The 12,531-nt window shown below is 41.4% G+C and overlaps 2 protein-coding genes across 7 annotated transcripts in view; one reads left to right on the forward strand and one right to left on the reverse strand.

Moving 5' to 3' along the window:
* The window catches only part of OSBPL9 (oxysterol binding protein like 9), a 64,225-nt gene extending 61,834 nt beyond the window's left edge, over positions 1 to 2,391 (reverse strand). For 4 of the 5 annotated variants that reach the window (XR_014228345.1, XM_082313696.1, XM_082313695.1 and 1 more), the window contains exon 1: positions 2,196 to 2,391. Coding sequence is in view for 4 of the 5 variants with exons in the window: in XM_082313696.1 (XP_082169822.1) it covers positions 2,196 to 2,306 (111 nt within the window). In the remaining variant the exon portion in view is untranslated. Of the gene's footprint in view, positions 1 to 2,169 lie in introns of all 5 variants that reach the window. The other variant, XM_082313694.1, reaches the window with a different exon arrangement.
* The window catches only part of EPS15 (epidermal growth factor receptor pathway substrate 15), a 74,293-nt gene continuing 64,044 nt past the window's right edge, over positions 2,283 to 12,531 (forward strand). For both annotated transcript variants that reach the window (XM_082313690.1, XM_082313692.1), the window contains exon 1: positions 2,283 to 2,351. The gene's annotated coding sequence lies outside the window, so the exon portion shown is untranslated. The remainder of the gene's footprint in view (positions 2,352 to 12,531) is intronic.

Here is a 12,531-nt window from a genome sequence, read left to right on the forward strand (position 1 = left end):
TAATTCAAAATACAAGTTTGCATATACAAATCACAACAGGCCATTTCCCCACATAAAGCCCCCAAAGCTGCAAACATTCCAAATTAATGTTGCTTACGTACCACAGCCTTATAATCTACCATTCAGGATTTACTACTCTAAAACTGAAGGTAGAGCTGAAAGAAACAGTATCGCACTACCTTCTCAACGTTAATATTAGTACTTGTGAGGCATGCGGTCAACTGAGACTTGACCTAAATTATCTTTCAAACCCCCGCTCCAGCTGACCCTACAGCCCTCTGAGCAATCATGCCAACACACATGAAGAAGCATGCGTGCTGAAGGACTGGTTCTTTTGGCAGCCAGCCTTTCAATGCAATACACACCCTTAGGTACAAGAATGAATTCAGATGTCTAGAGAATGGCATAACAAGTACTTTACAGACATGTGCAGAAAAGATAGCACATGGATAAGGAAAGCATTCTAAAGTAAATGTTAACTGCAGCCATATCTTAGTGGTAAAGGCACACAAAGCACAGAACATGATTTGATTTCTTGAACCCAACTTGAATTTTTTAGGACAGGTAGTTAAGAAAAGGATTTTTAAATTTGTGACCCGAAAGTCATTATAATAACAGAGAACATAATAAATTATACAAAATCAAAGTGTAATGCATATGTAGGGATACCTAATCATAGGAAATAATGAAATATAAGAATTGATTTTTATTAAAAAGGTGAAGACCATAGAGCAAAAGTCAGTGCAATAACCAGAATTATTATTATATGCACTAGTCATCAGCAAATGTTTCTATTTCTGTAGCTGAGCATTAAATGACTTTGTACCTTGGACCTCTACTTAGACTACACTCACCAATTCATCTCAGTCTAACAGCTGACATTTGAACAGCCATTAAAAATCAACTATAAAAGCACTTTTATTTCTCCATCCATATTCCAGGTGAGGGATGTAGAACCTACATGAACCAAAATTGTTTGAGAATCTGTAAATGTTTTATGCTGAGAGCCTTATAAAATCCTAGGTCTGGGGAAGATAAGCTCTCTCCTAACAGGGCTGGAAACCTAGATTTAGGGAAAAAAAGTTTTATATGCACTGCTTCTGTATGAATATACCTTCACAGACAGCATGATACCCGAAGTTATTTGTTGTAAATCTATTACAATTTACTACAGGTTAAATTTGTATGTGTTTTATCTAGACTGACACACCAATAGTAATTGCTCCACGCTAAGAAAACTTATCTGTGCATGCATGCAGTTCAGCCAGTTAGCCTCCTCATTTAAGTGCACATCCTTGAAAAAATGAATTTGTACTGTTAAAATATTTGTAAGTTAATTCACATTTTTATGTAAGAAGCTGAACAAGCTAGCAAGTCAGGATCTGACAAGAGCTACCAAATAGAAAAAAAAAAAGTCAAGGAAAACATCACTGTTTCTTAATGCACTGCACTTTAAAAGTTCGTGCTGGAAAGTAGGAAGCTCTTAACGGAAACGTGCACCTCAAACGGGGAAGCAACCTGCCGTTGAGGAAGGGAACCCGGCACGTGCAGCGCGAACGTGCCCGGGACCCGCGGGGGAGAAGCGACAGCGAAGACCGCTGCTCGGCGCAGACGCCCCTGAGGCCAGCCGCCCGCCCAGGCGGCACCCTACGGGCCCGTCGCCCGGGCAGAGCGGCCAAATCAGCGCCAGAGCAAGTTCCCGCTGGACAGAGAGGGGAGCGCTGAGACGGCGGGACCCGGGAGCCCGCGGCCGCCACCGGGCAAGGCTCCGGACCGCCCGCAGCGAGCGGGCCGGCCCCGCTCCCCCGGGGCGGAGGGGTCGCCACCCGCCCGGGGCTGGGTGTGAGGCCCCAGGCGGCGGCGGGAGCCACCTACGTCTTCCGAGACCCCGCCGGGGCCGCCGCCTCCGGAGCCACCGGGGAGCTCCCCGCGAGGGGGCAGCGGCCGCTCCCGCCCAACGACCCCGCCCCGGGGCCGCCCCCTCCCCCCCGCGCCGGCCGCCAACAATAACAACGCCGCTCGCCCCCACCGATAAATCTCCCCGCAGGGCCACCCCATTGGCTGCTCCCGCCGCCTCCTCCTTCCCCATTGGCCACCCGAGCACTCACACCGCCCCGAGTCCCCTCCCCACCCCCACCCTGCGCCTCAGCCCGGCGCCCGGCTCCTCACCCGCCCGGCCCGCCGCTGCCCCTCACCGTGTAGTAGGAGAGGAGCCCGGCGTTGTAGTCCAGCACGAACCAGCGGTACTGCCAGCCCTTCATGACATTGGTCCATTTGCTCAGCGGGCCCTCCATGATAGACGCCATCTTAGGCACCGAACCGGCACCGCCACCACACGCACCGCCCGCTCGGTGAGGGGAGCAGGGGAGAGACACGGCGGCCGCCAGGAGGGAAGGGGGCGGGGCACGCAGCGAGGGGGCGGGGCCAGGAGCCACACTTCCCCGGGGGGCGGGCGGGGAAGGGGCGGGGCTTGCGCGCGCAGCGGGGACGCGCGTCGGCGCGGGGGAGGGGCGGCAGCCCAACGGCCGGAGGCGGGGCGCGGCGCGGGCTAGGCGGGCGCGGGCGGGGTGGCGTGTGGGGAGGGGAGGCGGTGGGTCGGGTTTGCGGGTGTTAGCTGGGGGGTCCGGTCCCTGGCGTGGCGGGGCTTCCCCTCACGGCTCAGGGGAGGCAGAGGGCTGCGCGGTGGCAGTGGTGTGGCCAGGGCGCGACGCCCCGCTGCCTCGGTTGTGTGAGGGCGGGAGGGCGTTATCCTGTCCCCTGAAATGCTTGGCACCACGGCGCCTTTTCATTTCTCTCGCTGTTGTGCTCGTCCCTTTGCCTCTCTGTTGTTTGCCTGTCCAAAGCGCCTGTTGGCCTTACCGGTCGAGTCCAAGGGCCTGGGTCTTCTCCTGAAGGGGCTGTATGGCCAGAGTCCAGGGTGTACAAAAAACATTCAGGACTTGACATAACCTTTTAAGGGTAAGGCTTATTTAAACGAGACACAGCTTTCCTGTGGGCCGATCCAAGAATGTGGAATTAATTCCCCAGGAGCTATGGACGATTGTAAATCTGTTGTTCAGTGCGAGGCATGTTCTTTGGCACTGATCTTCTCTGATGTAAGTACGTACCTTCGGTTGTACTTGAACACAAAAACTTCAAAAGACCCATAGAGATACTCACGTTCCTTCCTAGGGATCAACATTATAGCAGCAGATAAGTTTTTTTTACCATGAGGTTTGTGTTTGTCATGCAATCTTTACCGTAGTCACGGAATAACTTTTTCCTTTTTTTAACCAAATATAAAACCAGTTTTTTCTTTTTATGATTTTAATATAAAAATCCCTTTATAGTAGAGCTGAGATAGGTCTAGTGTCTTAAAACATTGCAACTTTATACTAAAGTTAAGCTAATTTTAATAGAAAAATCCCCCCAGTTACCCATTCTGTGAAAAAGAATCACTCAAAGGCAGAGCTTCTGTGTTTGATTTTAGAAAATAAGAAATACTTTCATATTTCTAATTTATCTCCCCATTTCACATTGCTTACTAGTTTGTTACCTAGTGGAATTTAGAGCGTTGACTTAATACCCCTTGGAGTCACCTGGTGCTGTGTCTATGCGTGGTGTTAGCAGTTTAATCTAGCTAATGCACAATTCAGTCTTGAAAGCCAGCTTGCTAGTTTTGATAACATTTTTTTTCAAGCTGCATATGACCTTAGTAGTCTGTTTTCTTCTTTAGTTTCACTGACTAAACAAAGTGCGGCTGCCTAGAGATTATACCCAGGCAGGCAAAACAAAAAACATCAGATGGTGCCAGAACATTACTAGTACTACCATTTAAAGCTGTAGTTGGACTGGAGCTTTATTATCTCAGATCACTACTTTGTATTTTACCACAAGAGTTGAAACTATGCAAAGAGCTTGTGCAAAAAACCTCTTGGCTTAACTGTGAAAGGGCTGTGTGTAGGCAGAGCATTCTCAATGAGAAATTCTCAACGGAAGAGCTTTCTATTTACCTTGGTTTGCCAGAGGCTGAATTTGCTGAATTTCGGCATACACTGAATATCTTACTGGTTCTTTGTTCTCTTAGACTTTTTTGAGGGGAAGTGTGCCAAAGACTTGTCTCCACTAGAAAAAGCATGTATTTTAGCTAGCTCAATGTAGCTAAACCTTAAAAGCCCTAGAGTAGATGGAAAGGTTGTGTTAACAGGTGTTAAAGGATAATTCACCTCAAGGTTTCTTTTAGAAATGTAGTGTGGATATTCTCTTTAGGTGATTTGGCAGAGATTAGAGAAACATTGTTTTTAAAAAAAAAAACACAAATTGAAATAAATACCTATGAAATTGTAATCTGTTATCAGCATTCAGGATACAATATCCTATGGGTTTATGTACTTTCTTGACATGCCAGGATGGTGTGTCTTCTGTGTATATCAGATTACTCCAGTATGTATTGAACATGGCTCAGGAGGGCATTGTTGAAGGGATTAGGCTTAATTAGTTAGATCCTTCTGATAAAAGATTCTAAGTGCCCATTCAAATTGTTTTGAAAGATCAGCGCAAACATTTTAGTTCATTTAAACAAATCAACAAACTGAAATCAGCCACAACTGTGATACAACCTGCCGTTATATACTTTGTATGTTACATCAACAGCATCAATGGTTTTGAATAAAAAATTACTTGAAGTTAGTAAGTTACTTCCTTAATAGAAGAATTCAGTTTGCTTTCACATGTTCTGTCTGTATCCAATTTGGAACAGTTACAAAGAGCTGTTATTTTCTGTAATTATAGACAGTTTTATTGTGATGTTCTCCATATTTTACAAAACTTAAATTAGACTAGTGTGTCACCCTCTTTAACATTGAGTACTTGCTGCCACGTGAGAGAATTACGTACTACAGAGACCAACAGCACTAGGCGGCAAGCAGCAGCTGTTACCTTGTGCTGCCTTTGTTTTATACGCTGCTCCATCAGCTGAAAATCTTGTCCAGCATTATTCTCTTGCCACACAGGCCTCAGTTAAATTACCTTGCTGTAGTGTCCCAGCCACGCACAGATTTCCTGACCAGCCACAATGTTTAGCCCATACAGCAGCCTCTGGAGTACTCAGACTGTCCCAGCAGGAATGTAGGGGGAAACCTCAGATGTGCCCAGTCCGTACTGTGTTTTCCAGAACATCCCAACTTGCACCCTAGTTTTTAAAATTTCTTCTATGTTCTTTTCCTTTGTCCAAGCTTGTCCAATAAATTATGTCTGGGTTTTTTTGGCCATTACAGTTTAAATATGTATGGTTTCTAGCCAAGAGGAAGGTACTGCAGATTTAGAGTAAATACCAGTGAAGGACCAGGCTAGAGGGAATGAGAAGCAGGAGTATACTGAAGGTCTGATTCTTTAAGGGAACATGCTTTTCTGTTGTAAATTTTCCTGAAGTTATAGCTGAACTAATTTTGAAGAACTTCAGTGATGAAGTTGTGTGGCTTGTGGGTTTCCTTAAGGGTGTCTGGGGGTGTGACTGGCAGCAGTGAAAGTAGCTTTAGCGTCTTCCAACAGCTGCAATTGCTTGGGGTTCTGTAGAACATGAGGAAGCCATTTGAGAAGAGAACAAATGACATTTTGTTTCCTTTTCTTTTCCCACTTCAGAAATGGGCTGGTAGTTCCATTTTGTATTTCTTGTCCTATCGGGTCACTATGTCAACTACGGACAACATAATCATCATAATTAAGAAATTACGTTTTAGCCTGATGATGGATGATTCTTTTTCTGCTTGTTGGTAGCAAGTAATGTCTTTTATTTGTACCTTCAGGAAAAAAATTTCCTCCATTTGATTTTTTTTATGGGTAACAAATGCACTAATAAACTACAGTCAAGGAGAAGATGAAGCCTTCTGTGTCATCTTCAGTCTCCTGCTACTGTCCTTTAAAGGTATCTTCTAGTCCTTCTACGCATATGCCGATTACACAAAGAATAGGAACAATGTCAGAGCCTAAACATTTGTTATTTTATTTCTTCAGAATTATGGTTGGTTTAGGGGTTTATGGAGAGGAAGACAGATGGGAGAGAATCACCTCTACGCTGCAAGCAGTCATTCTTAAAAGAGGATAATTAAATCAAGTATGCCAATAAGTGCCATCATAAGTAGATTTTCCAAATAGATTTATTATACTGTCACTGGTTTTAATACAAATGTTTATGAAAAAAATCAGCAATACGGTGGAATGAAGCAAATAAAAGCCACTAGCAAAAATTTTCCCAATCTTGTCCATTTTAATCTATTTTTTCTCTGATCTTAGTGAATTGTCATAAATTCCTCTAGGTCAGGGAAGAGGAACCTCCTTGAGGGCTAAGCAGACCTTTCTGAGCCTCCTAAATGACTCCATATTAGCATACACCAGAAGAAATCAAATTAGCACAGGTTGTATGGAATTAAAGTCCTCAGGCCTCAGGGTCCCTGTTCTGTTTCTACTTACAGCTTATGGCTGTGTTTGGACTAGGTGTCACAAGAGAAGTGACTTTTCTTTCTGAACATTATAAAGATCTGCCTTATTATTGTTCAGATTCTCATCCTTTCATGGCATGTTTAGAGCTGCACTGGAGAGTATTATGATACTGGAGCCATTTCCCCAGCACACATGGAATGTGTTCAGCCAAAATGTGGTACCATTTAAGAAAGAGCTGAAGAATCTCTTTTGCATTTAAAATAGATAGAGATGATTCTGAAACTAAGATTTATTTTATCTGTAGTTATTTAATCATCTCTACTAGTGCTGTATATCTGGGGGATGATGCAGCAAAGACACAGCTGACTCACCTGTCATTGATACTTTACAGGACTAGGAAAAGTTTGTCAGATGTTGCAGTGTGTGTTAAAAACAGGGTGTGAGGGTATTCAGTTAAGCAATTCAAATGACTCACTTACTGACCAAATCCTGTTACAAGGTTTACAGAGAAACACATTCTAAGGGCATTGTAAATTTGAGTAGCTTTGTAACAATAAAATAACTTAAATTTTGGTATGGTCTCATGAAAGAGTAAATTCAGGTTACAGTGTTGCAGGACCATTTGATGTAACGACATTATCTGGGAGTTGCAAGAGATGTAAACTGACATTTTAGGACTGAACATTTCTTCAAGAAGTACATTTCTGAACCTGCTGAGGGGCTTTGCCATTTAGACATGTGGGTATCTTCTGTACTCCCTTTACACAGCATGCAGATAATTCCTCCCACATGTCCTGGTCACACTTGAGATCTTTCAGTGTTCAGAGATGAAGGCATTAACAGCAATACAAATTTAATAGCGAAAGCACCTTCTAACAAAATCTGTAACTTAAATATACTATAAATCTACTGCAAAAGAATTAAAATATTTGCCTAGCCTTTATACTGAAGAAACAGTTATATGAGCTATTTTCCATCTGCGCATAGGCTGAGCTCTGGTAATCTGAAAATCAATCTAGCAACTAGAAAAATGCTGGAATGAATTTTGCAGGGTGAACGATTCACTGTAATCTTAGTATTATTTTATTATAAAGCTTACAACATCCTAATTTAGTCTTGAAAACAACAGGCCTAATGTCTTTGCTGAGTACAAGAGTTTAGAGTTCACAGCATGCTGAATCACATTTTATACTCCTAATGCATTGCTTAGATGAGTAACATCTCATCATTTGATTTAAGCATCTTATCCTGTGGGCAGAATTTATTTAAAATTTAATGCAGAAGTCCATGCTGTTTTCTCAACCGCAAATAAGTGATTTCTACTTTAGTCTCCACAGAGACTTTGAAAAGATATAGAGGAATGCTGCTCAACTGGAATGTTTACTTCTCTGCAGCCACAGTACAAAAAGGCAAATAAGCATAATCTCTTTCCCAAAACTTTCCCACCATCACCTCTTTTCATAGTGTTTGGCCTATTAATATGTTTCAAATAAGGTTACTTGCTCTTTGTAGTCAATTTGTTTTGCAAGAATGCAATAGATAACAGTCTTCTCACAACATTTAGACTATTTACAGTAGAGTTTGATGTGTAGCAAATTTAGCAAGCGAAAAGGTAAGAACTGATTTAGTATTTTGAAGAGTATTGTTCCTAATCATAAGGATTATATGCTATGTTTATTTTCAGTAAGGAGTGAGTGTTTATTTTTTCTTTATACACTATATTTATTTCTTATTAATAGATACAGCAATATCAAAGCTAGTATTTAAAGCTAGTGGATACACATATACAAGTAGCTTCCAAAATATATGCATATTATTAGGCTGTTATGAACAGTATCCATGCTGTCTCGTACAAAGTCTTATTAAAATCTGGAGGAAAAATATCTTTTTCCTTCTCTGTTTTTTGTTTTTTTGTTTTGTCCAGGTAAATAGCAGAAATAATGTATTAGACTTAAGCATAAATCTGACTGTGGTAATTTTTAGGTGGGAAATCTAAGAAGATGAAAGGGAGGATAAAAGTAAAGTCAAGGAGACCTGGAGCTGAGCAATCAATCATAAAACACAAGTATATAAAATGAGCGCTATCCCATGAGTGCTTCTGTTACTCATTTTACTTCCATAGCTAGAAGTATTAAAGGGGTATCTGTTAAAACTAAGTTTCAATTGTGTCAATTTAGAATCTGTTTCCAGCTCCATCTGCATTTCATTCTGGGATTTAAGGCCAAATCATTTTCCTTTAGATCTAGAATCACTCCCAGTGATTTGTACATAGGAGGACACCTGTATACAGTGTAATCCCTCATCTAATACTGCCCTGATTTTGGGATGCCAAAAAGATCTTTCTTTAGGGTTACTGTTCCTTGTATAAGGATGGGAGACAAAGGTAGCAAGGTTTATCCTACCAAAAATTGGAGAAGTCTTCTTATCTGAGAATTAAAATAATCCCTTTTGGTGCTTGCTTAAAGGATTTGCTTCCTCCTTGTTCTAATGGAAGTGAAAATGCGGAAATTATATTTTCATCCTACTCAACTCTCTTTCTCTCTCTTCCATGAGAAATGGAGAAAGAAGCGGAGAATTTATTTAGTAGAAGAAAAATAAGTAGCCAGCAGAATTGGCAGAATAAACTCAAATTGCTCCCCAAAAATCATGATCTGCACTTGGACCTCAATTTAGAGAGCAGATGGGTGTTTTGCTACTTTTGACAGCTCTCAGGAGCTGTCAGGAGACTATTCCGGCTATGTGTGAACTAGCAGACTCATGTGCAGCATGCAGCCACATCTGATTTCCAGATGAAGTGAGACTTCGGTTCACAGCAGCACCTCCTGCAGCTTCATCAGTTTAGTATCAGCAGGAAGAAAACCCAGGTTCAAGGATCAGGGGAAAGCCCTAGCCCACCCTGGCTAGGTTTCCAGCCTTAGCAGTATGAAGGCAAAAGCCTGGGACATGCAGGATGCATTCATCAGCTGTCTAGACTAAGACAACCACTCACACCAATTAAACAACTCCAGCTCAGGTGACTTCTGAGCTGTAAATTATTGGAGGTTTGGGAAGTACACCAGGGCAGTCTCACTATATGCTTATCTACTCCTACCATCTTCCATAGCTACTAGCTGCTGGAGACAGGGCACTGGACTACTTAGACCTTTGTTCTGAGCCACTACCTCTAGTATGTTCTTATTTTCACAGAGTTAGCTAAGGGACTCTGTAGGTACCCTTTCAAGGAGGGCTTTGCGTTTTTTTTTCCCCAGTAAATGAGTGGAATTTCTGTGGGGGATCTTTAGTGATATTGTAGCCTAATTTTACATTGTAGTAGTCAAACCTTATTTCGCCCATTTTTTAACATTAGCAGTTTCACTGACTTCCACTGAAGCTGAAGTTGCTCAGAACTGCTGAAATAAGCCCAGATGTCACAGACTGAAACAAAGACAATCCTACTTGGCTCATAGGCAGCAGCACACACAGGGCAACTCTGTTACTCAGTTTGTAAGCCAAGAACTTGATGAAAATCCAGGCCTTGTTGCATCTGTTTGCTTCCAAGTTCCAACAGTTCGGTCTGTTTTATTCATACTTCCCATTGCCCTGATAAACTGTTTAATTTGAACAATAACTGCAATGTAACTTTTAAGCAAATGCTACAATAACATTAAAATATTAAAATCTGTAAATGCTACTGGAGTTAACCGAATCCTCTGGACAATTGTCAGAAAATGGGGAGTTACATCATTTGCTTTCCATTGCCCAAGAGAATTAATTTTTGAAAATAAACTTGTGAGGAATATACTAACAAGCAGGTCTAACTATAAAAATAGTGTGCAGTATACAGTGAGGCTTTGATTTCCATAGCATAAGCTGAAGTTGGTAATGTTTAGGATTTCGTAGTGTCTTACAGTTGTGTATTTACTTGAGATATACACAACAGATAGCTTGTTTTAATTTACCAGTCAAATTTGCAATATGGTTTGTAGATTAGCAGCATTGAGGCTTTTTCAATAAGATATCAACAAACGACAGCATGAGTTTAGTTGGGTGTTTCCACTTCAGGCCAAACAGACCAAAAGTTGTTCATACTTGTGTGTTCCATTGGTGTTGATACGGTTACATGTATGTAATCAAGAGCAAAATTTATCCCATTGACTTAAAGATTAAAGCATGTAAACAGCCAAAGTTAAGCTCTGCTATTCATATTGCATAAGAAAAGAGGAGCTTTTCATTAGTATTAAACTCCCCAGTTTATGCTGACTAGTTCTAATTACGCTGTTTCTAGTATGCAAACTAGAGAAAAGATGCAGCTCTTCTGAGTACAGCAAAGTCAATAGCAACTGAACTGTTGTCTTATCAGTCTTTCAGATTTTGTTTTACATATCTGACAATTTTAGGCAAAACAAAATCCTATCCACAGTTTTCCCTGATCCAACGACCATTTACATATTGATAATATTAACCCATTCTGTCTGTAAACTGTTATGTCTACTTGGCTTTACGCTTTTGGATGGGAATTTAATCTGTTAAATATCAGGGGTGCTGTCTCATATGCTTAATCACTACAGAGTTGCTGCATTAAATTTACTCATTTCACTGAATTTCTAAAACACGAGGAGGACAATGTTCTTTTTCTTATAGGCAGTGGACCAATCTTATACCCTGAGTATTTGTCTTGGCTGTAGACTTAACTCAACTTACAATTTCTTTGTGATCTTTAGCTTGAATCCTGTATACCCGCAAATCGCTAATTGTAGCATTGTAGTACTTTAAAGATTTCTGGGGATGATCAGTGCAGTGTCAGCTGATGCAGTGACTGTGTGAAGCATAGGTAATACTCTGCAGTGTAACTGATCTTAGTAGTGCTTGACTGACTCAAGTGATGGCTGTCATTTCTGTTCCCAGTAGCAACGTGGGCATATTCTGTACAGTGAATGCTCAGGTAGTGTAATTACTTCTTGGAAATGTTCGATTTTTTTTATGCACAGAGAAACTCTGCACTATGCAATCTGCCATTCTCTGGGTTTTTTGAATGCACTGTGTCAGGATTCCTGATGTTAAGAAATTCTGACAACTCGATACAGAGTTTGGGGAGATGGACAAATTAATAGACAGCTATAGATGTACATAGATGTGTGCGTGTGGCCTCAGGAAAAAAATCCAGATGGAAAAAAACGGCATATCTGGGAAAATCGAGACATATGGTAGCTTTAAATCAGGTTTACTTTACAGTGAAGGCATTGCCTAAGGCATAATAATGCCAGCAGGAACAATGCCTCCACTTAGGCAAGCCATGGACCAAGTGTTTGGCAGGGGCTCCTGTGGAAAGCCTAGGAAGTATTACAAGCTGGGGAGAACTTTATGGTAGCTGTTCCTGTATCAGATTGTTTAACTGGGAAATCAGTAGACTTCATATTCCAGGCATTTTAAATTATTTATTTGTGCTTAAGCTCTGCCAACCAAAGCATAAGTTAAAAAGGAATTTTGGTCTCTGAACCTTCAAGGTTCACATTTTCAAGCTTTTCTTGGCAACCTTGAAGGCCAGAAAGGTCCTATATTTTGCTGCTTTCTTGTTTGCTTTTTTTCAATTAAAGCTCAAATAACCAATGCAAGCTCTTAACTCCAGAGGCTGGAGCTTTATTAAAAAAAAAATCAAAAAATTGGAAAACATATGATAAAATCTTAGTAGCTGGTAAAACTAAATTTGTTTTCTAGAGCATGCCATATTTGAAAAGAATAAGTACAAAGGCAGAAAATAAGAAAAGAGCATCTTCCAAGCAGATAGGCCCTGTTTATCTAAAGTGGGACAAGGAAAACTTTTATCCCACTTAACTTTTACTTTTGGATGGCATTTGAATTGGCCTTGTGTGTTTGGCAGCTCATCTGTTGAGCCATCTGTTTCAAATTATGCATGCTCAGAGGGCACATTGCATCCAGGGATACAGTTCCCCCGAACACAAGAAATTTGAATTGGATTTGCAGTTTAGCGATCTGTAAACATGGATGTGTGATCATACATCTCAATAAATTCTGTTTATTTTGGAGAAATTGAAGCATTCATACAGCTGGAGAAACCTGAGGAAGGTTGTAAGTGGAAAGCCTTAGGCCATATTCACTGTCCTGTGCCCCTTGTAC

Source organism: Platalea leucorodia, assembly GCF_965183815.1.
Source record: "Platalea leucorodia genome assembly, chromosome: 5".
NCBI classification, from domain to species: domain Eukaryota; kingdom Metazoa; phylum Chordata; class Aves; order Pelecaniformes; family Threskiornithidae; genus Platalea; species Platalea leucorodia.